General features: G+C 43.2%; 2 protein-coding genes across 2 annotated transcripts; one reads left to right on the top strand and one right to left on the bottom strand.

Annotated features, from left to right (window-relative positions):
* Positions 1-124: 124 nt before the first annotated feature.
* ALG5 (ALG5 dolichyl-phosphate beta-glucosyltransferase) lies at positions 125-12,187 on the bottom strand. The gene is made up of 10 exons (XM_053371964.1): positions 11,957-12,187; positions 9,904-10,075; positions 9,740-9,786; positions 9,532-9,600; positions 8,309-8,401; positions 7,350-7,463; positions 5,109-5,168; positions 4,242-4,393; positions 1,479-1,564; positions 125-907 (listed from the first exon to the last, which is right to left on the bottom strand). The coding sequence occupies exons 1-10, from the start codon at positions 12,170-12,172 to the stop codon at positions 795-797; spliced, it is 1,122 nt and encodes a 373-aa protein (XP_053227939.1). The 5' UTR covers positions 12,173-12,187; the 3' UTR covers positions 125-794.
* Positions 12,188-13,149: 962 nt separating this feature from the next.
* Positions 13,150-27,625, top strand: EXOSC8 (exosome component 8). The gene is made up of 11 exons (XM_053371966.1): positions 13,150-13,269; positions 15,232-15,268; positions 16,509-16,572; positions 18,205-18,278; positions 20,272-20,317; positions 21,216-21,321; positions 21,404-21,449; positions 22,603-22,699; positions 26,470-26,587; positions 27,032-27,138; positions 27,445-27,625. Exons 1-11 carry the CDS (start codon positions 13,238-13,240, stop codon positions 27,558-27,560), a joined length of 843 nt encoding a protein of 280 aa, XP_053227941.1. The 5' UTR covers positions 13,150-13,237; the 3' UTR covers positions 27,561-27,625.
* Positions 27,626-27,633: the final 8 nt, after the last annotated feature.

The following is a 27,633-nucleotide window of genomic DNA, read 5'->3' on the forward strand; positions in this document are numbered from 1 at the left end:
TGCTAGGTTGGCAGGAGATTTTATCTTTAATGTTCCATAATTTAGAGATAATGCCTTGACAATTTGGTGGAATTTTTAACATGATAAAAATTACTGTAGAAAACTGATGCCTGTCACAAAAACATTTTCTTGTCTTCTGAACTCCTTGGGTTTATTGGAAATCCATTCTAGCTCACAAATGTACATTTAGAGGAATACATGCTGCTGAATTCAATGAGCAAATGAAATTTGTGCAGAACTCCCTCCAATTAATGTAAAAACGTCTACGTCATTCTTGGCAATTCTAGAAATGGATGGTGCCATTCTGAAATGCCAGTGACCAGTTCAAGTACTGAAACAGACACCCAAATTATGTGGTTCGCTGCAGGTACTGAAGACATCTCACACACAAGGGTTTCCCCATTGAAACTGACATCTTGTACATTAATATACAAAGAACAATGCTTTGGCTAACTGCAATGGCAGACTTTATAATAAAAAAGTAGTCCATGGGATTTTTTAGCATGTACATTTTGCTGTACATTTTGTGAAATAATAATTTGTGAAAATGGAAAATGCTGATACAAAAGTAAAAAGACTGACTCCCAGTTGCAAAACTTAAAAAAAACCACACCCAACACTTGAAAAGGCTTATTATATAGGACATCCACATTCTTGGCAATTTTTTTGAAAAATAGGCGCAGCACAGAACAACAGTAATGAAGAATAGTCCCGGCTTTTTCCTTATTTCATACTGTAGAAATAATTCGCTGTAGTCTTTGTATCAAACAACCCATTTGGTAAGTATAAATAACCTAATTAATTTTTCTTGTTCGAAGCTGCCAGGCACCAGTCAGATATCGCAGTCGTATAAAAAGAAGGTCCCTGCCCATCTGCAACCAACTCCAGACTGGAACCAACTTAGAACCTATGGTGATTAAATACAGAAAAAAAATGTAAGCTGTTAAATAGACATATTTAAGAAGTGTTAGTCACTTTTTATGGCCAGAAGATGTCACAGGAGACAATAAGAATATATATATATATGCGCTGACCCAAACAAAGATGACCAACTTTTATATAGGGCGGTATATAAATTCAATAAAGGATAATAAAAAATAATAATAAGCATGGATACATGGGGAAGAGTGAACGCTCTGCAGCCACTGCCCCACCCACTGCGAGGTGACTGTACGCTGTCCTAGAGAAGACACTACTCAGGGATTCTGGTTGAGTCTGCAGTTTTCCACAGGTACATGGAATGTATTAACATGAAGTATAAATCCTACTAAGAGGTTAAGGGGCAGGAGAGAGCATACAAAACAAGCATTGAATGGAGGCAGCGACCTTCATTTTTTGGTAACTGCCCCATATGGGTTTTGTGGAGACCATATTTAATATTCTGGCATTAAAGGGAAATGTCCAGTCTCCTGGGGAATTGGCCTAACCGCTTTCTAGAATAATCCCTATTGACAGAAAAGTGTTGACGACTGACTGACCTTCAATTTCTGTCCAGTTGACAGCAACCTCTGCTATTGGTATTTTAAAGCACTGAGCTATATACAGAAGTTCCACATCAAATGCCCTGCAAGAGAACAGAATGAATGTTCAGTACTGGGATGAAATCACAAATCTTTTATGCTTGTATTACTGACCGCCTTCTGAGCGTAACAAAGAACTGGAATAAAACTGATATACCGTATTTTTCCCTCTATAACACGCAGATTTTTTCTCCTAAAAAGGAAGGGGAAATGTCTGTGCGTGTTATTGAGCGAATGTGTGGTCCCTGGAGCCGAAAAATCAGGCAAAAATCAAATCGCGCTTCACGGAGAAGGGAAACCTGAAAAGAGGAAGCGGCTGCTTTCCTGCATTCTGCCTCAGGGTCTTACTGCCCACCCTCCTCTGTTTCGTTGCTGTGTTTGCTGAAACGGAACAAAGAGCAGGGAAAGCCCCTCCCCTCCAGGCAAGCAGAGGGGAAAGCAGAGTGTCGTTCCTTCTAATTCCTCTCTGTGCTCCAGTGCTGCTGGGGGAGAGGGAGAGAGAGAGGAGGAGGGAGAGAGGGGGGGGGGAGGGAGAGAGAGAGGGGGGGAGGGAGAGAGAGGGGGGGGGGAGAGAGAGAGAGAGAGAGAGAGAGAGAGAGAGAGAGAGAGAGAGAGAGATGGCTGGCTTGGGTGGGGGAAAACTTTTGCCTTTCTTTCCTCCCTCCCGTTAAATCCCTCTCCTGCATTCTTAGCCAGCTGCTTCTCTGCACACCCCTCTCATGTCCCTTCTTTGTTTTTCCTTCGCTCCCCACTTAAAATGTGGTTACAAAGCATAGATCCACATGGATCCTCAGGATCTTTGCATTGGGTCACCCCAAATTCACCATCAGATCACATAGCATGTCCATGGCTACAGCCTGCCCCCCCCCCCAAATCACGCACCCACTGTTGCCTGGGGCTGCAATGGTGCAAAAAGGTGGTTACAAAGCATGGATCCACAGGAATTCTCAGGATTTTTGCATTGGGTCACCCCAAATTCACCATCAGATCACATGTCTGTAGCCACAGCATGAAGCACAAAAATGATACATCCACTGTTTCATTCAGAATGTTTTTCCCCTTGTTTTCCTCCTCTAAAAACGATGTGCGTGTTATGGTCAGGTGCGTGTTATAGAGCGAAAAATACAGTAGGTATACATGTTGCAACTCGCTATTTTCTCTCTGGTGAAATAAAAAAAACTGAAAAAGCATTTTGGCATATCAGCCTTTCTTCTTCCTCTTCCTTTATAAAGAAGCTAGTATTTATAGGTGTGTTAAAAGAGGGACAATTGCCAATAAAATAAAGGCAGTGTAGACCTATCCAATTTGCAGTAGCCTGCATGGATATACCGTATTTTTCGTCCCATAGGACACTCCGTCCCATAGGACGCACCTAGTTTTTTTCGGGGGAAATAAAGGAAATTCCCCCCCCCTTTATTTCCCCCCCAAAAGCAGGTCGGGGAAACCGAACCAGGTCGAGGAACAGCGGGATGGCGGCGCTGCGCCTCCCTGCTGTCCTCCGAGCTTGTGGGGCTGGCCGATGTCTGCCCGGCGCGAGGGGCGCCCTGCTTCAGGGCGCCCCGCCCACCGGGCGGCAGGCTGCTATCCGCAGCGTGGGGAGCCCTGCGGGGAACTCCTGCAGGGCTCCCCATGCTGCGGATGTCTGTCCGGCACGCGGGGCGCTCTGCTTCAGGGTGCCCCGCCCGCCAGGCGGCAGGCTGCTATCCGCAGCGTGGGGAGCCCTGCGGGGAACTCCCGCAGGGCTCCCCACGCTGTGGATGTCTGCCCGGTGCGCGGGGTGCTCTGCTTCAGGGTGCCCCGTGCACCGGGCGGCAGGCTGCTATCCGCAGCGTGGGAAGCCCTGCGGGGAACTCCCGCAGGACTGCCTAGGCTGTGGATGTGTTCCTGAAGTGCCGGGCGCTCTGTTTTCAGGGCGCCCGACGCTCCGGGAAGCAGGCTGCTATCCGCAGCCTAGACATCCCTGCGGGACCTCCCGCAGGGCTGCCTAGGCTGCGGATGTGTTCCCCAAGCGCCGGGAGCTCTGCTTTCAGCGCGCCCGGCGCTCCAGGAAGCAGGCTACTATCCGCAGCCTAGACAGCCCTGCAGGAACTCCCACAGGGCTGCCTAGGCTGCGGATGTCTTCCTGAAGCCTGGAGAGCGAGAGGGGTCGGTGTGCACCGACCCCTCTCACTCTCCAAGCTTCAGTGAAAGCCTGCATTCGCACCATAGGACGCACCCAGATTTCCCCTTCATTTTTGGAGGGAAAAAAGTGCGTCCTATAGGGCGAAAAATACGGTAAGCCTTTTTTTTTTGTCTTGCTTACATTACATTCAAGTTAGCCTAGGCAAACATTTGCTACTTTTACAGTACTCTCCTTGCCTCATCTAATATCTCAGAAATATTCAATTGATTGATTGCGTGTTGAGATTTTTAGAAAGAGGGACTTCATAACAGGGTGGATTACTAGCAATTACAACACACAATGTACGGAAATCAAAATATGACTAACATTGGACATCACATTACATCTCCATAAATCGCCTGTTGATGAGGAGCTTCCTTGATTACAAAAGTAAGAAATCCAACTAAATGTGTAAAAGCTGCAGCATGTGCCTGAAAAGGGGACTGGAGATCCCAGCCATAACACTACACAGCACACACATGAACTAAGCTCTTGAAAATGCATATATTACTAGGTCCAACTGCCATTTCCAATGAAATAAAACTGAGGGCGATACCTACCAGCGCTCTATGTGAAGGAATGAAAAAGTCCGGGAAGCTGCCTCTCGGGTTAATAGTTTAAAACCACACTGGGTGTCTTTGATTTCCTTAACACAGAGGAACCATACTAGAAAGTGGAATCCATACATGAGAAGTGTACGGAAATAAGACCGCTGCAGAAAAGGTAAGATAGCACAGGAACTAGCTCAGTATGTCCAGTCACTTTATAATGTCAATGTTCATAATGCCTATACATTTTTTTTGTGACTTAAGTTTTAAAAGAAATGATAACACAGAATCCATTATAGTTTTAACATGTACAAGTAGAAGTGCTGACACAATATAGACCTGCGGTAACGCTTCTGAATATATTATATCCAACTTTTTAAGTGTTCTTTACTCAAAGGGTGTGTGTGAAAGTTTTGCCAACTTATCTTTCGTTGATAGCTGCTGCTTACGAGTACAAGCCATCGTTCTGATAAAACACTAGAATAATTTAAAATGAAGACAAATACAACCCTGCAACTAGAAGAACCAAGCATTAGAACTAAAGCCAATTTCAGCTAGTTTTTCCAAGTCCCCAAGTGTTCTCAGGTGCATAGTTTCAGACTGCTGTTGCTGAAGATACAAGCAATCAAAAGGAAGCAAGACAGTGGGAAGTCAACAAGTTCTGATGGTCTACCTAGACAGTCTTCATCTGGAGGACTAGCCTCTACCGCCCAAAAAAACCCCTTGCAGCTCCCAGGGAGGGGAAGGTCTTGTCTAATCTCATTATTTTTAAATCATGCAAGTTACAGGGGGCTGGAAGCTGAGCTTAGGAAGGCATGTACTCCACTTCTTCTGACTGCAAAGGACCACCAGCCAAAGAACTAGCAAACAGAAGCTTACCTGTGCTATGGAGTCTTGCTCCAAGTGAGCTCTAGAGCCACAGGCAATAGCCATCTGGTCCTAAAAGAAAGAAAAAATACATTAATAGTTAAGAAATATACACCAAACCAAGCCTCTGTGGCAAGGAATACCTATGAACACATTCAGCTGATACCTCAACTATGCCCATTGCTGGGATAGTTGTGACACCAAGATTCATGCAGTCATGGGGTTACCAGTTAACATAACATAGAACGAGACCAATAGTGGCTCCAGCAGTCAAGAAGGTGGTTTCTGCATGGATGTAGAGGGAAGTGAAGGACAGGTGGGGCTCGTCAACCTTGGAAAGGAGCCCATCTTGGGGAAGGAAAACTCTGATCCTAAAGCTCTGTTGTCTTTTGGCATACAGTGGTACCTTGGGTTAGGAACTTAATTCATTCTGGAGGTCCGTTCTTAACCTGAAACTGTTCTTAACCTGAAGCACCACTTTAGCCAATGGGGCCTCCCGCTACCACCGTCACACGATTTCTGTTCTCATCCTGAAGCAAAGTTCTTAACCCAAGGTACTATTTCTGGGTTAGCAGAGTCTGTAAACTGAAGCGTCTGTAACCCAAGGTACCACTGTATCTTTGGGAGAAGAAAAGGCTGAGTAAAAAATACCCTACACAAATTCGGAGCGGGGTCCCTAAGACAGCTAGATGGTGCCTTGTACACCTCCTTCCTGGCAACTTCTACAGCCAAGCTGGTGCCAAACGTATTGCTCAGCTTTCCTTTGGACACCATCAGTGGGGCCGACAGCGGGGGTCTTGTCATCTGCACAGCCCAGGACCTCCATACATAATGCCCAGGCTTGCACCCTGGGGGAGACTTCAGTGCTGCTAACACAGTGGTCTGATTTCACCCCCACAGGCACACTCCACTGTCTCTCAAGACAAACAGATGCCAACTACAAAATCTATAATGTGGGGCTACTGTAAAATGTGTATATAAACATACAGGTGTGCTTATACATTTATATAAGGGACGCAGGTGGCGCTGTGGGTTAAACCACAGAGCCTAGGACTTGCCGATCAGAAGGTTGGCAGTTCACATCCCCACGACTTGCCCTGCGACTTGCCCTGCCCTGCCAACCTAGCAGTTCGAAAGCACGAAGTGCAAGTATTTAAATAGGTACCACTCCGGCTGGAAGGTAAACACTGTTTCCGTGCGCTGCTCTGGTTCGCCAGAAGCGACTTAGTCATGCTGGCCACATGACCCGGAAGCTGTACGCCGCCTCCCTCGGCCAATAAAGCGAGATGAGCACCGCAACCAGAGAGTCAGCCACGACTGGACCTAATGGTCTGGGGTCCCTTTACCTTTACCTTTATATATTTATATAGCTAATAAATCATTTTCTTATTAATTACAGGGGAACTCAAGGAGACTCAAAATTTATGGAATCATGAAGCCTAACACCGACGCATACCTACAAGCAGTTACCACTTACAGAATAAGCAGAAGTAAAACTTAGCACTTAGCTTGAGCAAGAATCTTAAATAGGAAGTTAGTGAACACAGGGTTTTGGTAAGAAGAGTTTGACAAATGGCTAAATGAGGAACCTGGGGCAGGGCACAGTGTACTGTGTCAGAAGACCAAAACTGTGGATCTGTCTAACAGAACCAGATAAGAGGCAATCGCCAAGAAGTAGTTGAAGATGTAGGGAGTAAGTCAGGGATACCTAATTTGAATGGAGAAAGAAGAAGGGGACACAAATCTCTCCTAGAAGCTGTGAGCTCCAGTCATATTGATTTTGAGTTGGAAATAAGAGTTCAACTTTCTCTGGATTACACCTAAAACATTGGTAGGCAAACTAAGGCCCGGGGGCCGGATCCGGCCCAATCGCCTTCTAAATCTGGCCTGCGGACGGTCTAGGAATCAGCGTGTTTTTACATGAGTAGAATGTGTCCTTTTATTTAAAATGCATCTCTGGGTTGTTTGTGGGGCATAGTAATTCGTTCATTTCCCCCCACCCACCCAAAATATAGTCCAGCCCCCCACAAGGTCTGAGGGACAGTGGGCCAGCCCCCTGCTGAAGAAGTTTGCTGACCCCTGACCTAAAATTTTATGGGCTGAAGAACTGCAAGCAGCAAGATCTGCCTATGGTATAAGAAGTACCTTGGCATACAGACATGTAAACAAAGCAGGATTTTAATATATATTTTGAAGGAAGCAGAAAGGAAAAGAAAGGAAATAAAGTTAAAATGTGACCGAACGAAAACTCACAGGCCAGGGCTGCAGACTCTCAAGACCCTTTTCTACTTTTTCAACGTCTTCAAATTTTGTGGCTCCATCAGCATCAGCCATGAGTATTTTTTCCCCTCGTGAACTGAACACACCCTGTATGTAAGAATGATCAAAGTCTTGTATTAGGGCATATTTGGCAAATTATGCTGCGAAACTACAGGACTTCAAATCTCTTTGACAGAGCCACCCCTCCACCTGCATGTATTAGCCTAATTCTTTGCATTTTGAATGTTTAATAATAATAATAATAATAATAATAATAATAATAATAATAATAATAATTTATTTATACCCTGCCCATCTGGCTGGGTTTCCCCAGCCACTCTGAACGGCTTCCAACAGAATATTAAAATACACTCTCGTCACCTTCAAGGGTAGCCCCACATAGAGCGCATTGCAGTAGTCTAAGCGGGAGATAACCAGAGCATGCACCACTGGTGAGACACTCTGCGGGCAGGTAGGGTTTCGGCCTGCGTATCAGATGGAGCAGATAAACAGCTGCCCTGGACACAGAATGTGCAGCCTGGGTACATTAACCACTCTAGGAGAAAATGATCACCATAGGCTCTCCTTACATATGGAAATTCAGAGAAAATGACCACAGTAAGCCTGCAACTTATGTGGGGGTTAGGTTCCTGGGATTGCACCCAAAGCCAAAACTGCGTACAGTCAAAATACATTCGGTTCAATGGTGGATGGGATTGCCAAGGTCTTTCCCCCCCAGATACCCACCCCCCTTTTAAATGTCCCCCCCAACTGTGTAAAGCTGAATGTGCACAAGTTAAATATGTGCAAGTTGGGGGCATGTTGCATTTGCCAATACTCGGGTTTTTGCAGTATTATGTCAAAATTAACCTAAATGCTCAGTGAAGAAAATGTTTGCTTTCATGAAGAAAATAATCTTAATTACAGAAAGGAAAACTGCATAAATTCATTACCATTCTAACAGCTCCCCCCTTTCCACGATTCTTCACCAGAGGGAGGACTCTCACTTTGTCGCTACCATATTTTTGGGTATACTTCAGCGCAACCTACAGGGCATGTGCAAATCAGAATAAGAGAACAGCAATAACAAATCGGAACTGAATGTCTCCTTCTCTCCCCATTTATATTAATGATATAACAAAGCCTACATTAAATATGAATAAATATTCCAATGCACAGGTGTGCTTAAAAGAATGTGAGGCTAGACAGATACATGGAGTTCTCTTCCCTTTCCCATGCCAAATGTCTCACTTTCAGTTCAATTTTATCCACACTGGAGTTGAAAACAAAAATTCTATTTCCGCGACTGGGGACATATAAAATAGTTAAGTAGATATTCGTGTAACGCCTTCTACTTTCAGTGCTCATATATCACATATATAGGATTTGTATATTCAGTTCTTAGACCTATCAGCAGGGAAAGTGTCCTCTGGCATAAGTTGAAGAGAGGGAAGTGTATGAAAAATCTATGTTATTGACATAACAAAAATAATGTGTTTTGGTAATGTGGGATGGCACATAAAGAGAAAAGAAAGAGGATGGCAGTATAGCCCAAGCATTGAGGATGTTGTCGTGTAGAAAATAATTGTATCTGTTTAGTGTAAGGGAAGAGAAGAAAAAAAGCCTCTACTTTTTAAAAAAATGCTTTTTCATGTATAAAGACAGAGGCTGCATAAATTCAGTGTCACAAACAATGGCACTAGCCCAGCCCTGAAGGGATGTAATGCTGGTATTAATCTTTAGAAAATGGTGACCCTTTATAAGCAGAAAAGCAGCTTGGAGAAGTCTCTAATAATAGTTATTTTAAGGAAACCAAATTTACATCTGTGGTTAGTCATATCTGCATAAATAGGACACGTTTAGTGAAACCAGACAGCTAAAGTATTTCTTTATTAATCCATTTCAAATTATTATTTATTAATTTTCTCAGAATTTGTGCTCGAGGCACCTTAAGTACAAATTCACAGAAATCCAATAGAGAATTTTTTTATATATATAAGCACATAAATAGCTAGTGTCATCCCCTTGAGGGGCAGCCCCAAATGTAAACCGCCTTGAGTCAGTCCCTCAAAATCGTAATCATGAAAACAGAAAATATGAACTTCTGTTTACATTCTACTTTTTGCTGGCACTGTCAATATATTTAGGATCGGCGAGTCATAAATATGTCTCCTACCTTTGTGGTTTGATCTCTGCTGCCGTCATCAACTACTATGATCTCATATGTGAATGCAGGATCTTGCCTCTGAAAAGGAAACACAGATCTTGTGCATTTGCCTTAGCATCATATGTTCTCTTACCACGATGACTAGAACAGGAGCAAAATGATATTTTTATCTCATGGTTATTAAATATTGAATTTAATGTGATTTTTTAAAAAATACCTGTCTCTTCTCTAGGTAGTCCAAAGCTTCATTCAGCATTGATGGTACTGAAGGAAATAAAACCACAGATCTGGTTTGAGTAACGCTGAACAGGTAAAATAAAAAAAGAAAGACAACATTCAGTGTTATACAGGCACACAAAGAAAACAAAGACTTATTCTTACACCGTTCTTCCTCATTATATGAAGGCACAACTACGGAAAGATCTCGTGTTGGGGGATCATGGATGCTGGGCACAAGTTCCTTCTCATTTTCAGCATTCAAAAAGTATTTTTCATCCTCGTGTCGATTAAGGTTTGGAACTTTCGCTGCAGTTATGTGGGCAATGACAGCAATCTGGGAGGGGGGGGAAGAAGATTTCCAGTTAAGAGTTATAGAATATTTACACAATAGCATTCTGCAGAGAGAAAATAATTCCTCTTAAAATTAGAAAGGGTGAAGCTGCAATAGCCAGGTACCTATCACTATCAAAAGGAATACAATTGGCAAGCAGGGGTTTTGTGGGGGAAGAAACTGCTTTCTGCATAATATGTAAGAAGCTATTGCAACTCAGCATTTTTGAGCTCTTACAACAGTTGCGTTAGTGCCTCTTGCTATTGCACAAAAGTAACTTGGTGTAGACACGACGTGTAAAATTAGATCAGACCCTCACAATTTCTGAGCTCCTGCTTTGCTGTCTGCCTAGAACTTAAACATTTTGTTCTTTGTGGCCTGTTTCCTTTAAATTGCATGAAATAACGAGAAAGCCTTTATGCTACATTTTCAAATCCTAGGGCTCCAATCAGCTGACTGGCATCTACCAACAGACAGCAATCATAGATTCTTGTCAGTCATTTGGGAAAGATTCAGTTGCCAAGAGAAAAGTTGGGAAAGAAGAAACTACAATATACTCATAGCCCAGTCAAGTTGGGTTTATTAAGGAGAGGAAGAAAGCAAAAGAGGTTGGAGTTAATTTATAACAGGTTCCCGTTAAAAGAACACTGGGATGAAGGCTAGGTGGGCACGGATTCAGATTCCTGTGGAGACTTTTCATGGCTATTGACATCCTCCACACAATAGTAATAAAAGCAGGAATTCTCTGGCCTGCTATCAAAAAATAATAAGACCAGCATGTCAAAGCACAATATAAAATATAGGAGATTATATCGGTAAGGGGTGGGGGGCATTTCAATTACTGGTCTCCAGTGGCGCAATAGGTCAATGTCTGGCTGCTAACCAGAAGGCTAGTGGTGAGAACCCACCCCATGGATGGCTGTGGGCAGGATTGCTGGGTTGTAGGGGGTGGACTAGATGGCCCTTGGGTTCCCTTCCATCTCTACAGTTCTGTCATGTATCATCTAGTTGAACATAGAAACATAGACTTCTACTGCAGGAGATCCTTAATCTGAGGGTTGTGGGTCTGAAAGATTCCTAAACTGCAGGGAGTTGGCGTAGATGACCCTCGTGGGTCCCTTCAGACTCTACCACTCTGATTCTAATCAAATTCTGAAGGTGGCCCTGATATTATTTATTGATTCCTTTAATCCAATTTTTACATTATAAATGTTTTATACACCAAAACTGGGCAGAGCACGAGACTCTTAATCTCAGGGCTGTGGATTCGAGCCCCAAACTGGGCGAAAGATTCTTTCATCGCAGGACTAGATGATCCTTGTGGTCCCTTCCAGTTCTACAATACAGTGGTACCTTGGGTTAAGTACTTAATTCGTTCCAGAGGTCTGTTCTTAACCTGAAACTGTTCTTAACCTGAAGCACCACTTTAGCTAATGGGGCCTCCTGCTGCCGCCAGAGCCCAATTTCTGTTCTTTTCCTGAAGCAAAGTTCTTAACCTGAAGACTATTTCTGGCTTAGTGGAGTGTGTAACCTGAAGCGTATGTAACCCGAGGTACCACTGTACTGCGATCCAATGCTTGTGAAACAATAACAAACAACAACAAAACCCCTCAAAGCGAAATGCAAACAGCCCTTCTTGGGGGTCACTGCTGTTTTACAGGCTCCAGCTGCTTAAATCCCATATAAAGAGGAGTCGTGAGTTGCAGGGCCTGGGGATGCCAAGCGCCGCAGTCATGCGACAGGGCTACTCGGCGGTTAATGAAAGGCACTCTGCACGAGCTCAGAGGTCCTCTTGCTTGGGAGGGGGATGATAGTGAGGGATGGAAAGAAGACCAGGCTGGGGAAAGCTCCAGGACTAGGACCCCGCGCCCCGTCCCCCCTCACCAGGACCAGCCCCGAGACCGCCAGAGCCACAGACGCTTCAGCCAGCCAAAGCAGCTCCATCGCCTTTGCGCCGCCAGCAGAGACTCGGAGCACAGGGACACGGAGGCGGAAGTGGAGAAGGACCAGGAGGCAGAGAGAGCGCGGCGCTGCCGCCAGCACTTCCGGAGGCACGTCGAGCGTTGCTATTGGTCGACACCAAGGCCCTCCTAGAGCCATAACGTGTAGATGCGTGAACAGAGGCGGACTCGCAAGTCGATTTTGGACTCATTCTCCTCGTCCCCTCCGAACCAAGCTCTGGAACTGTAGGATTTAAAAGTTTGGAAGAATCAGGGGATTTCAAGACTTTACAGGGAGGGCGGATATTGTTCTGTTCTGTTTCTTATTAAGATACGTATTTTGTGTTTTCCATTTTGCGATTTTGTGCTTGTAAACCTTCCCGTGATCTTCGGATGATGGGAGGTATATTATAATATAATAACAATAACAACAGCAGCAGCAACAACAAATAATTACAATTAATACATAATTAATAATATAACAATGTCGTCCAAATTAGGGTTCCGTTTGGGATCTGAAGTACACTTAAAGCGTTGTTATTATCACTATTGGTATTAATTATCTGTAAGCCGCCTTGAGTACCTGTCGGGGGAGAAAGGCGGGGCATAACTAAATAAATAAAAATTAGTTTTCCAAACTTCACCCGAAGGTTTTCATGTATGCTGCGAGCTGACCGGTTTTTGCATAGGGAATTGACAGTGAACCCAAAGCCCCACCTCTTATAAAATCATTTCAGCGCTTGGCCACGACTTATATATTTGCTCAAGCCTATTAAGGTCTTAGAACTGATGATCGTTCAGTCTGTTCCGCTTGTTTTTAAACTGACTATTGTTTGTTTTACGATAAAGTTTCATTACTTCGGGGGGAGAGAGAGAGTGGGTTGCTTCGCTGTAATTAATTTGATCTCATGCATTTCTCTGCTGGTTTATGATGAGCGCCTCTCGCTTCCACGCTGACTTGGAAGAAGAAGACGCCGCTTCCAACGCAAACCCGGAAGCTCCATACCCAGACGGTGAGATGGCCTACTCTTGATTTTTTAAAAAAATATTTATGTTTCGTGCGAGGCTGACGGCCAACAACAGCTTCCCGTCCCTCCCGGAAACGTTACGAAAACCTCCCCCCCGCCCTTGGAGGGCCACTTCCGGCCTCGCCTCAGCAGCGCCCTCTGCGCCTGGGAGGCCTTGTAGCAACTGCCGAAAAAGTAGCAGCTCCTCTGAGGCGGCGATGATGGCGATGGCGGCGGCGGCTGGCTTCAGGTGGGTAAACTCGCTTCGAGCGGCGGCTCCCCTTCTCCCCTCACGGCGCCCGAGCTCTGGGTTCTCAGCCGGAGCCCGCGGCCTGGACGCGGCGTCGCTGCTTCCCAGGCCTTCGCCGCTACCCTCCCTCCCCCTGGTCTCGTGAAAGCGCTCTGCACGTGTGAACGCAGCGAGTCGCCGGGATTCCGGGGCGCGAACCCCTAACTAACCGCACGAGGGGGGAGGAGTTGGCGGCGGGAGTTTTTGCTCAGGTTTTTGGCCCTGGCCGAGGACCTGCCGTTCCCTCACGGCGGGTTTCGCCGCCTTTTTTTTTTTTTTTGCCTCACGTTGCCGGAGAGCAAGCCGAGCCCTGAGGGCGCGAATCTTGTTTTTCACCCCGAACTATGGGATGACACAGGAAGAGAAAAAGAAAGAGGATGTCAGTATAGCCCAAGCATTGAGCATGTTATTCTGGGAAGTAATTGCATTAAATATGAATAAATATTTCAGTGCACAAGTGTGCTTAAAAGAATGAGAATTTTATTTTATTTTTTAAATTTCCATTCCGCTTTATATTTTTAAGAAAAATCTCAAAGTGGTTTGCAGCATATTAAGTCAATGAAACATCAATAAAACAATCTGAAGAAAGTCAAACATAGAGTATACAGTTAAAGCAACATAACAGAAAACTAAAATATTATCTTGAAGATTTCAAAATAAAACATTACAAAGGAGGTCAACTGCAGAATACATTACAAAGGAGCTTCCCCCCTTTTGCAGAATGAGGCCGGACAGATATCTGGAGTTCTCTTCCCTTTCCCATGCCAAATTTCTCACTTTCAGTTCAATTTTATCCTCACTAGAGTTAAAAACAAAAATTCTATTTCCCCAATTGGGAACATATAAAATAGTTTAGTAGATATTTGTGTAACGCCTTCTACTTTCAGTGCTCATATATCACATATATAGGATTTGTATATTCAATTCTTAGACCTAGCAGGGAAAGTGTCCTTTGGCAGAGGAAAGTGTATGAAAAATCTATGTTATTGACGTAACAAGAATAATGTGTTTTGGTAATGTAGGATGGCACGTAAAGAGAAAAGAAAGAGGATGGCAGCATAGCCCAAGCATTGAGCATGTTGTCATAAAGAGCAATTTCAGAAAATAATTGTATCTATTTAGGGAAGAGAAGAAAAGCCTCTACATACATATGTGTGTGTGCGTGTGTGCTCTTTTTCATGTAAAAAGATAGAGGGCTACATAAATTCATTGTCACAGACCATCATGGCACTAGCCCAGCTTTGAAGAGGTGTAATTAATGTTTAGAAAATAGTGACCCTTTACAAGCAGCAAAGTAACTTGGAGAAGTCTCTAATAATAGTTATTTTTACTGAAACCAAATTCACATTTGTGGTTAGTTGTATCTGAGTTAATAGGACACATCTGTCAGGGTGAAACCAGGCAGTTAAAATATTTCTTTATTAATTTTCATTATCCATTTCAAATTATTAATTTTCTCAGAATTTGGTTTCCATTCATTAGTAAATGCCAACAGTGATTCTTCCCAAATTAAGCATGTCAACTTTGCCATCTCAGCTAAATTCATTAACTTCAATAACCATTTTTCCACCAAGATAATAATTAGGCTTCATCTTAACTCTTGGAGGTAAAATTGAAAAAGCTTCACAGAGCTGCTTGTCAGTTTTAAAACCAGACAATTGCAGATGATGTAACCCTCCAGCGATTTGACTTTACCCCTAAGGGAGCACTCCTCCATTGTCCCCCGAGACACATATTTAGCAAAGTTTTACTCAGAGTAGGCCCAGTGAAATCAATGGGGTTTCAGTAAGTCATGACTACTTTGTACTACTTATTTCATTGGGTCTACTGTAAACATTATTCGGTCTGGGTCTCGCCCTTTGTCTTTTTGCAAGCAGTCTCTTTTGCAAAACATTTTGTCTTTACCATTCTATTTGTTTTCAGAACTGTGGAACCTTTGGAGTATTACAGAAGATTCTTAGTGAGTACAGTGAGCATTTGTGTGTGTTAAAACATTGTTGGCCCTGAATTTTTTAAAAGTGAGCTATATCTTTGAATTTCAAAATCAGGTGAGCCAAAATGGCCTTTTGATTTTCCAGCACCTTTGGTCTGGATCAGAAAATCTTCCCCCAAGGCACCGTGGGATAGTAAGATGATATTTGCCTGTTGGGCATGCCTCTTCCACTTTTCAGACTGCTAAGATTTCCAGTTAGCTTTGGAATTGGGCCTCTACACATCAAATTCAATGCAACAAGACCCAAATTGTTCAGACATGACATGTACCATGTTCATGTCTTTCTCAGGTAGGATTTTACATACAAAGAAAATCTGGTTGGTGGCTGTGTGAATTGGCCCTTTGTGGTAGGAAGTTTGTATCAGAAGTCTCTTAGAAGTGCAGTTGACTAGACTAGAAGCTGCTTTCACATCTGGTTTAGCCAATTTTACAGCTCCTTTTCATATACCTAGACGGCATGGCTTTTTTTTTCATCTGGAACTCACCGGAGCTGAGTTCCAGTACCTCTTTGGTGCATTCCGGCACCTCTGTAGCATTGCAGTGCCGTTTCCTGGCACGGGAGAAGCCCTGCTGGAAGGTCATGCAAAACCACAACTTCTTCTGTATCATTTATCGGGTATATGACAATGTTGCATGTAAAATGAAGACAGTTAATAACCTTGAAGCTAATGTCATATTGGCTTATGTAATAACTGATACAGGAATGGGTGTTCCTATTTGGCACTTTCATATTATCAGTTGTGAGAGATAGATTGAAATTCCATGAATGTGCCAAACTTTGGACTGTACTCAGAGATGGGTGTTTATCTGTTATGGCCTGAATTTTTTTTCTACATAAATGTGCATATAATACCAATTTATATAAGAATGTATGGGCATATCATATCTTGCATTTTTGCACATAAATATTATATATATATAGAGAGAGAGAGCTTTGCTTTTCTCTTCCCTCTTACTGTTCCTTCTTTTTTCCTGTATCACTTTATTTCTTTTAATTGAAATCACTTCGATAAAATAAAATCTAAATAACAAAAAATGTGCATATAATATAAACAATCAGGAAAAAAACGCTTTTGTTCTTGGATTCTGCCCACACGTCATAGCAGTCCGTCAAATGCTGGTCTTTAAGAGCCTGTTTTAGTTAAGCTCTTACATTGCTAGTGGATAAGATTAGTTGCTTGTATATGAGACTTGATGATCTTTTTAGAAAGAAAACTGCCGTCCTGATGGAAGGGACCTTGGTGAATTCAGAACCACAACTGTCAACATAGGTGAGTGTTTCTTGGTAGACTGGTTGTGCTTTGAATGTACAGTGGTACCTCAGTTTAAGAATAGCCCTGTTTATGAACGATTTGGTTTAAGAACTGCGTAAAACCGGAAGTAGTGTCCCGGTTTGCGAACTTTACCTCGGTCTAAGAATGGAACCCGAAGGGTGGAAGGGCACCAGCGGCAGGAGGCCTCATTAGGGAAAGCACGCCTCGGTTTAAGAATGGTTTCGGTTTAAGAACAGACTTCCAGAACGGATTAAGTTCGTAAACCGAGGTACCACTGTACTAGAAAAGACATGGTCTTCTGTATATTGCAGAACGTTTCCTGTGGGAACTGATAGAAGTGTAACACAGATACAGTGGTACCTCTGGTTACGAACTTAATTCATTATGAAGGTCTGTTCTTAACCTGAAACCGTTCTTAACCTGAGGTACCACTTTAACTAATTGGGACTCCCACTGCCGCCGTGCTGCTGCCATGCAATTTCTGTTCTCATCCTGAGGTAAAGTTCTTAACCCGAGGTACTACTTCTGGGTTAGCGGAGTCTGTTACCCGAAGTGTTTGTAACCCGAGGTACCACTGTACAGATATCTTTTTTCTCACCCTCACCAAACACAGGTTCTAATTTAACTAATGATGTAACAAAAAGCAGTTGTCTGACATCCAACCTTAGCACCAGCTGGCAGGCAATTCCCCCTATGATCTGCCTGTCCATCACACCCAACTTTCTCTGTTCCTAACAAGCGAGTTACCCACTACCAGAATCTCTCTACTCCCTGAAGGAGTATCCTCAGCGTGAGAGGATAACTGCTTGCCCCTCATGGAATGGATCCCACCTAAGGGATCTTTTCCCTTCCTCAAGGCTGTCATTCTCCATGATAGCAGGGGACCTCTCATCCTGGGACTGGGGCAGTGTTATCTCATCCCAAACCAGCCTGTCTGCGTCTCTGAGTTTCTCCAGGTCAGCCACATTGACCTCAAGGGAACAAACTTTGCAAAGGTTATTTCCCTGAGGGCCAGGAGCTCATTGCACCAATTACACACCCATTACCCATCTGTCCATCAGGCAGATAGTTTTACATGTGACAAACTGTACTATGTGCAGGAAAGCCACCATACCCCTTGTGGCTATAAATTTATTTTATTAGTTTATTGTGTTACTTTGTTTGGAATCTTGGAGTTTGTTCAAAGTGTGGAGGGACAGAGTAGTCTGCCCTGGCCTCTTTCTGCGCAGCACTGCTTAACTCGCCTGCTTGCTTGACGCTTCATCAGCTGGGGCTCCCTCACTAGGCTGCTCTAGACGTATAAGCATCACTCTCTCCCCCCAGCTGCTAATACATTCAAAGGGATCAGAAAATATGGCTCTGATTCCAGAGACTAAGAATTCAAAACGTGGGTGGCTTCTTGCAGAATTATAGCAAGGCAGGGTCACAAGAAAACAAATCTTACAGTTTTTCTTCAAAAAAAATTCAGCAAAACCCCTGCGTATGGAATGCCTCAACAACTCTGAATAGCTAATAATCTATTTGTAACCAATGTCTTATTCTGCAAGCAGTGTTAGTGCTGCCAGTGTGATTTGCAAAGGTTATTTCACAGGTAGAAAGCTTTGATTTTGTTAAATGGTCTCTTTCTAGGTTCAATTACAACTGCAGATGGCTCTGCCCTTGTGAAGCTAGGAAACACAACAGTGATATGCGGCATTAAGGCGGTAGGTTCGTGAATAGTTTTCTTTTAAGTTAATGTAGTTTCAGGTTACACAATCCTTATGGATCCAATAGGGCCTCAGAACTCTGTAGCATTTTTTCTCCGCCTTACTCTATTGACGGAATAACAGACTTGACACAGTTATCCACTTCAGATGTGACGAAAACCAATCTTTTCCCATTAGTGGTAAGCCTTGGCCTCAATCACAACCAGTCCCCTTCCCTCCTTCATATGCAATGAAGGCTTTTTGTGGTTTGAAATAAACGGGCGCTCTTGTATATCCAAATATGGGAAGCTGGTTTGTTCAAACTACAAATGGTTAAAGGAGGGTCAGAAAGCAACCTGGTCATTTAACTGCCTTGATTACACTTCCCCACATTCAGACATAAAGGAAAACTGGCTTATGCCTGACCACAAAAGGAAACTTTCAACTTCATGTGTGAAAGATGAAAGGGAATGAGGGAAGCACAGAAGTTGAGGCTTGCTATGGTGCATTCCCATAACAAGCAACCAGTTTTCCATTACTGCTAAGCCAAATCAGTGTCTTGCAAGGGCCTTCTATAACTGCTTTCCTGAAGAGCCCGGATGATGAAGTGAGAGGGTGGATAATGCCCTTGGCTATCCACGGGTGACATGCAACTTGTGCTGTAGCTCATTGATTGCCGCACAGAGCACTTTTTTTGCTACAAGCAGTAGAAATGCTGTGTTGAACCACCATAGTGTCTATAAAGCACTATCCACCTGAACTGTTCAGGGTAGGAATCGCTGACTATGCCTGAGGCTGTCTCTGCCCATTTGGCTGGCGCAATCTCTTGGCTGTTTGGATAATGGAATACAGTGGTACCTCGGGTTAAGTACTTAATTCGTTCCGGAAGTCCGTTCTTAACCTGAAACTGTTCTTAACCTGAAGCACCACTTTAGCTATGCCGGCCGGAGCACGATTTCTGTTCTCGTCCTGAAGCACAGTTCTTAACCCAAGGTAATATTTCTGGGTTAGCGGAGTCTGTAACCTGAAGCATATGTAACCTGAAGCGTATGTAATCCGAGGTACCACTGTACTTGGATATTGCCTACAGGAGCAGGGGGCAGGTATGCAACATTTGATAGCCAGAGAGAAGCTGTTTGTAGGCGTGTAGGCCACATTTCCTTGGAGGACATCTCTCAAGGTCTGGATGGTGGCAGTGGGTGGGGGTGGAGCCAAAAGTGCAAAGGGCCCAGAGCCACTCCTCTCTGCCCTCTTTTTCATATGCACCCTCTCTTTCTCCCCCATCTCTTTAAGCTTAATTGGTGCACTAGGGGGATTTTCAGGAAGCTTGCAGCACAAGGGCGCAGTGGGAGCTAACCTCTGCTCATTTGCCTTCCCCACAACAATTAGGGTTAAAAATCAGCCTCCATAGATGCCAGTTAGTTTAAGCTGTTGTGTGGAGAACAAATTACTGGCTGGATGCGAGAGCAGGCCCGGGGTGAGGGGATGGCCTGTCTGGCCCATGTATCAGAAGCACCGCCCACTCCAATTTAGAGTCATTGTGTGTTTGGAATTTTTTCCTCTGCTATTTTTAAATTTTCAGAGTTAAATGCTGTGCGTTTTGCAATTCGCTAGAATCTCGGTGGGATAAAACGTTAAAACATCAAGAGAATTTGGAGTTACCTTAAAACGGTTAGAACCAAAAATTAGTCCCACGTTAAATCATATGGCATGAAAAAGATTAAAGTGTTATAATCGGATAGGAAAAAGCCCCAGCCGGCTGTTTACAAGGTTTCCATTTAAATTTATTACATCATGAATAAATGAGAATGCAATACTAGAAATGCCATTGGTATTTTAATGAATGTGTACATTTTGTCATTAAAATAATAATGAACTGCTTTAAATATTTGTAAAACATGGGGAAAATAAGCATTGATCGCCAAATGTGCGTTGAACTTAAGAAAAGGTCAAGAAAAACTATTTCTAAACTTCTAGTTCTAAACATTTCCTCTTAACATTTTGCATACAGGAATTTGCAGCACCCCCTATTGATTCCAGTAACAAGGGATATATTGGTAAGGTTTGATTAGTTACTATTTTCCTGAAACGACAAGTGATTTTGTTGATTCTCTAGTGATTAGTATGATACTTTGGCAATTCCATTTGAATTCATGGTACTCCTGATGTTTTACAACATTACACTTATGTAATGTAATTAGGGTATTGGTGTATTGCTATACAGTACTTGCATTTTACACAGTCGTAGTTAAGGAGGGGCGGGAGCGGTCCGCAGAGGGTGGCCAAACCTTGGGGCATGGGTGTTGCACAGCCTGCAGGGCGCCCTACCGCCTGAAAAAAAAACAGCATGGGGCGTGGTGCTGGGAGGGCACTCGAACACCCTTCCCCTGTGGGCAGCTTGCCCTGCCCCCATGCACAGCACACACCCCCATGCCCCGAGCGGCTTGCTGTGCTCCTGATTTTACATGAATTATCTTGCAGTAAAAGTATTATCATATGCATGTCTACTGGAAGGCAATTTATTCTTAAGTAGCACTTTTCAGGCAGTTTACAAAAGCTCAAAAGATTTAAAAATGAAGTAATTTCAAATAAAGCCCACAAAAGTCCACAGGGAAATGTATATAATAGCAGTCCCGCCCTTGCCCTCCTTGGCTACTCTCATGAGGGGGGCGGGCACAGGCAGGAAACAAGGTCGAAAAGGGGTCATGGTCATAAAAAAGTTGGGAAACACTGCTCTATCTAACAGCAGCTTAAACTATTTTGTAGAATAGTCTGCTACTTTGTAGCTTCTAGTGAAGCTGCTTATTCCACCACCACTTCAAACCTTGTACTTTAATAAAATTTAGATAGCTTTTTTGTTTCATTCTCCACTAATAAACAAACAACCAAGTGAGAAAGGTGTTTCAAACTAGATTTATTCAATTTGCTTTTTGATTCACATTTTTCCCCCCTCAGTTCCTAATGTGGACCTTCCTCCACTCTGTTCATCAAGGTTTCGACCGGGGCCTCCAGGGGAAGAGGCTCAGGCAGCTAGTCAATTCATTGCAGATGTGATTGAAAAGTAAGAAATGTTATTTATTAATTTTTTCAATAAAAATGGGAAGATCATATGGATTTTTGTCTTCATTGCATTACTGGTTTAGTTCACAGATGATTCAGAAAGAAGACCTGTGCATTGTAGAGGAGAAGGTAAGTAAAAGTTCATAAAGAATATTAATTGGGGAGTGATTTGAGGATTAGTTGGGCACCCTTGAACCAGTTCAGCTCTAGCTCACATAGAAAAGTTTTAAGTGTTAAGTTAATTAATTATTGTGATATCTTCCTACTCCTATTATTATGACACGGAGCTTAGGACCTAGGTAAAAGGTAAAGGTACCCCTGCCCGTACGGGCCAGTCTTGACAGACTCTGGGGTTGTGCGCCCATCTCACTCTATAGGCCGGGGGCCAGCGCTGTCCGAAGACACTTCCGGGTCACGTGGCCAGCGTGACAAGCTGCATCTGGCGAGCCAGCGCAGCACACGGAACGCCGTTTACCTTCCCACCAGTAAGCAGTCCCTATTTATCTACTTGCACCCAGAGGTGCTTTCGAACTGCTAGGTTGGCAGGCGCTGGGTCCGAGCAGCGGGAGTGCACCCTGCCACGGGGATTCGAACCGCCGACCTTTCAATCGGCAAGCTCTAGGCGCTGAGGCTTTTACCCACAGCGCCACCCGCGTCCCCTGCTTAGAACCTAGGGGTAACTAATATGGTGTTCTCCAGATTCCACCGGACTACAACTTCCATAAACTCCCAAGTCCACATTTAACTATATAATAAAGCTCAACAACTTTGGTCAATCCAACGGGCAGATCACGGCCAGTTTTTTAATAGTGGGAGTAGATCGCAGTCTCTTGGGTGTTGGACATGCCTGTAATACAGTATAATGCAGAGATGCCTGGGGAAAGAAAAAGGTGCTGAAATCTAAGCAACTTCATATGGGAAAACGTGGTCCTGAGCTGCACAAAGGCCTTAAAGATCAAAACCAGCATCTTGCATTGGGCCTGGAAGCAAATTGGCAGCCAGTGCTCTTGTACAAGAACCAGTGAATGTTTATAAAGTTATAGTGCATTGTTATAGTACAATATAGCTGCATTTCATTGTGTACATTTACAGATTGGGACTTTATAGTTTTCTGGGTAATGGCCTGCCATCTTTAGTTTTAATTTGTTTCAGTCTTAGTTTTTGGGAAAGTCCTGTGAAGGAACATACTGACTTACTTAAAGTGTTTTTCAAACCTTTTCACTCTTGTGATGCCCCTTAAGAGCCTTTTCAGTATTTAAATTAACAGAGCTTATTTCCTTAGATTGCTTGGGTTCTATACTGCGACATTATATGCTTAGACTATGATGGAAACCTCCTGGATGCCTGTATGTGTGCTTTACTAGCAGCCTTAAAAAATGGTAAGTTGCCCCGTTATAGTTGCAAACTTTAAACGATTGTAGATTGTGCCATCCAGTATTTTTAAAAGTATGCAGTAAATTTCCTATGAAGGTCTGAACCTTGTAGTAGAGATGTAAGCCAACTGGGTAGCAATTGAGTGTCCACTGCTGTTGGCATCACTGTTCTGGTTCCCTTTTTCCAGTGCTCCTCTGAAGGTTAGCAGCTACAATTTTAATTGCCTACAATACCCTAGAATTATGCTATGTTATACTAATCATAAAGTTGGATCCCCAACCTTCATGAGAGTTGTGGCACTACCAGGGTTGCCATGTCCTGATTTTCCTGGACATATCTGGAATACTGCAGTTGGCAGCAGTGCCTGGGTGGAAATCAGGTGAAATGTCTGGGAAAATCCGGACGTATGGCAGCCCATGTCGGCAGTGCCGTTTCCCCATAAAAAGAGCTCAAAAATTGCCATTTTTGAAAAGTGATTTTGCCCATCTAAAAAACCTCTACAACTTTTCTGTCCAGATTTTCACTGTTAATATGGCAACCCTAGGCACTATACCTTCACCGTTTGTTCTCCTCGGTAAGACCACTTACCCATCCAGCAGACATGCCTGGAGGTGGCGTCTCACATTGCAAATCCTTCTAACCCCACAAGATGTACCTTTGCAGGGGGAATTGGCTGCCCCACAGATGAGAGGTAGGGGGTGTTAGCTGGCAGGGCCTGCCAGCCTGCCTAAACGAGTCCTGACATGAAGGGGCAAAGTGAATTTTTGGGTCTCGTAAACACATGCTATAGATGCTTTAATCTACCTAACCAGAGGAGAGGAGAGTTGATATCCAACTTATTCAACAGGGAGGGTTTGAGATAGTAAACCTTTGGAGTATAGGAAGGGTTTGGCCTTAAGATCCCCTATCTCTGTGGAATTATACAGAGCTGGCTATTGAAAGGGGATAAAGCTCCCATTGTTCTCTGTTATTGTAGTGATTGCAAAATGTGAAACTTGAGGCTTTTCCCTGCAAGATGATGTGCAGTTTCCAGGGTGGAACCTGGAGACAGACAGCTGAGTAATGGCTTAATCCTCAGGAAGTTTCAGACTGGGACAGAAGACAGGACATTAGGCACCCCGGGTATTCATGTTTTTGTTTTAAATAAGTTTTTTATTGAACTTTTTTCACAAAAACAAAGTAGTACAAAATCACCGTAGTGGCACAAAGCATGAGAAAATGTGGTAGACAATGATGGCTACAGTAACAAAAAGACAAACCAAACAAAAAAAGGTTAGTTGCAGGTCTGGCCAAAACTTGAGTCAATCCCAAAGGACAGATGGGCTATTGGAGCATACCATGTTTTGTTATTAACCAACATATTAATTAAAGCTGTATCTCACAGAACTTATCTTTACTTATTTCTCCCCTTTCTTTCTGATCTGGGTGGAATCTGCTATTTTGTTTGGGTACAGAAGGCATTTGTCCTTTGTTTTCACAAGGACTTCACAGTGCCTTCACCTCAGACAACTTGGTTTCCTTTTAGGGAACAGAAGCCAAGTTAGATCTTGAAGCTGTATTCATGTTTCATAGCTTCAGCCGTAGGCAGAAGTGGCTGCAAAGTGGGGAAAGTCTAAGGTGGCATCAGTAATGAAAGCTATTGCTTAGTGAGTTTCTGATACATTCTGCAAAGCTGGGCTGGATCTTGGTTCGGATTTTCTTTTGGATCATTCAGCAAAGAAGGAAAGCATATGCCAACAGGGAACCTGAAGAGGCGCCTCTGATAAAGTGGATGCCTTGGGTTCCTGCTGTAAGGTGGCCTGTCTGCATTTTTCTCCTGAATCTTTCAAAACCTCATTCCCATTCATAGGCAAAGTGGCATCAGAAAAGAGTGATATTAAGGTCCTTAATCACAAGCAGTGATATTAAGGTCCTCCATGGTCTGCTCAAGGATGGAAAGCCTTTGAGCAAAGTTACTGGATTTCTTACTTAGTAAAGGGGCAACCCATTTCACCTTGAGTACATTTAATACTTTTACTTCTTGCTGGAATTTGGATTCCAGAAAAAAACAAACTGATTTCTCATGGGAAGAGGATCCTGTGCTGTAGTATTGGTTGTTGGGTCAACCTGAGAACCCAGTGGTTGAGTAGGTTGATTGTTGGGTCAGTGAGAGGATAAATCTCTGGGCAGCAAAACTGAGGATCTGGGCAATAATAAGCAACTACAGTGGTACCTTGGTTTACAACCATAATCCATTCCGGAGGTCCGTTTGTAAACCAAAACAGGTTGTAACCCAAGGCGTGCTTTCGACAATGGAGCCTCCAAAAAAATTTGTTCATAATCCCAAAAAATGGGTTGTAATCCAAAAAAAGGTAGCAAACCAGTACACGCACTTCCGGGTTTGATGTGTTTGTAATCCAAAACGTTTGCAAACCAAGACGTATGCATACCAAGGTACCACTGTATCTCGAATGATCCTATGCACTGTAGCTTGTGGGTACCTCTTGCCAATCAATTTGTTGTTCCCTTTGTAGCATTGCCATCAGTCAGGAACATAGGGGCTTATGGAATGTTCCTGTGCCATTTGGTGGCCAGGAAAATACTGAGATTTGATTGGTATTGGAATGGCACTGCAGCATCCACCTAGAGGCAGAACTAGGCTGGGTGGTGCTGGAGTTCATTTTGCAGGATGAGTCCTGGCAGCCCAATGCAAGTGGGATTGTTGCAAGAGACTGTCGGACAATGAGCGATCTGCATTTTGACCTTAGCTGCAGAATGCTGCCTGGTTGGAATATAGAGTTAAAAAGGAGGTGCTATGAGATGAAGTTGAAAAGGGAATGAGCGAAGAGGCGTTGGGTTTTTGTTTGAAAAGAATGGAGGACAGGAAACTGGGAAAAGCAAAGAAGGTGTTACGAGAGCAATGTAAGAGTAGAGGCAGCTTGCGTGCTGGATAAGACAGGATTGCTTCAGCTTGAAGCAAAAGACAGGAAACAAAACTGAAGGAGCAGCAGGAAAAGGGGTCAGCAAAGCCTTCAAGCAAGCTGAAGAAGCAATAACGCAACTGAGAAGCAAAAGTACCCGGCTTTGTATTGACCCAGTCTCTCAGATACTCCCCCCCCCCATTTGTGTCCCAAGTCTTGTAAGTCTCACCTGGCAAAATAGAAATAATAAACCACAAATAGCTTTGAAATTCTAACCTAGCTCAAATCCTGCACTGTGCAGTATCCTGGCCTTTCCCCCAGTTGCTCTTTTGCAGTTTGCAAAAAGAATATGATCATTTATATCCTCCCACCCAGGAGGTGGGGGAGATACAAAGACAATTTAAGACTCTGCCAGCAGGGTAAGGATGGAGGAAAACTTTGTGTTCCTACATCTATTTCCAAGTGTGGTTTCTCTCTTTTTGGTTGAAAAAACAATTTCTTTCTTTTTCAAAGGGAGAGGTTCTGTTTAAATCAGGAGGTCTTTTGATACATTGGCCCTACGGACACCAGAGCTCTACCTTTGGATAAATCCAATTTATCCTATGGCTCCTGAGACGCCTTTTCAGAGACCCTAGGCACCCTAAATATCTTACTTTACACTTCAGTTCCGGTTGCTAATGACAAATACACAGTAATCAAGTATTTCTATGTTTTTCCATACTTCTAAGTCAGAAACATAGTGCTGCATATTACTTTCTCTTCATTGTCACACATTCCTTCCAGAATGTCCCTATTCCTCCCTTACCAAAAAACACCCCTCTCTTTAAAGGAAGACCCCAGTTCTGCTTTCTCAATAATTGCTTTTGTTATTTCAGTCCATTTACCTGCCGTTACTGTAAATGAAGAAACGGGGTTAGCAGAAGTTAACTTCAAAGAGAAGACTCCTCTAACTATTAAAAAGCAACCAGTGGCTACATCATTTGTGCTGCTTGAGTAAGTATCCACAAAGTTTCCTAAAGCATGTTAAATGTGAAACGGGACTGTGGAGAATATTGGGGGCAGGTACCATGTTATAGCTTTTGTGTGATGGTTTTGCTTCTTCAGTGTTTCTGAGAGCATCAGCTTGGTAAAACCTTCACTGTATAAACCATTCTAAGAATTTATTATTACTTTTAATCACCCTCTTGTAAGAACCTAGTTTTATTTCAAGACTAGTCTACTGTTGTAACTTTCTAATCATTATTTCAGGGAGTATGTAAACAAGCAAAACAGCTTTGCTGTTGTTAACTCTCGTGCATTAGACTATCTCAGAATAGCACTGAACTGTGTAAACCCATGCAAATTCCTGCATAACTCTTCCTATATCTTGCAAGCAACATGTCTGTACCTCTTATATGAAATCACTCCAACTTTTGCATTTTTGTGTGTCCTCAAAAGCACAGTAATACTTGTTGACCCAACTGCAGAAGAGGAAGACCTGGCAACTGGGAATCTAACGATTGTAACTGATGAAGAAGGCAAACTGTGTTCTGTTTATAAGCCAGGTACTGTGCCAAACTGTAATGACTTTGTGGATTGGTCAACTAATCAGTCTTTCATTAAAAGTATTTGGCAAACCGCAGTTCTGCAATGAACACACAGCATATTTTAACTGCACCTATAGCTGCCCCAAAGCGCTATATTCATTTTCATCTCCATTTTAAGTATTGCTTTACTCCATGAAATTGTAATATGCAACAGGTTTCACTCATTAGTGTGGCAGCTCTCAAATCTGCTCTTTTTTAAAGCCAATGTGATAGAAATGTTAGACTTATACTGACATTGGGTTTTTTTTCCTATTTCCTTTTAAGGAGGAAGTGTAATAACAGGCACAAAGCTTCAAGACTGTATCAGCCGGGCAACAGTACGGCACAAAGAAGTGAAGAAACTAATGGATAAAGTGATCAAAAGCGTACAACCAACATAAACAATGGGTCTCTTAAGTAATTTGTAAAAAGGGTATTTGCTATGTTGCACAAACTCCTTATCTCAGAGACTAC

The sequence above is a fragment of the Podarcis raffonei genome, chromosome 17 (genome assembly GCF_027172205.1).
Source record: "Podarcis raffonei isolate rPodRaf1 chromosome 17, rPodRaf1.pri, whole genome shotgun sequence".
NCBI classification, from domain to species: Eukaryota; Metazoa; Chordata; class Lepidosauria; order Squamata; family Lacertidae; genus Podarcis; species Podarcis raffonei.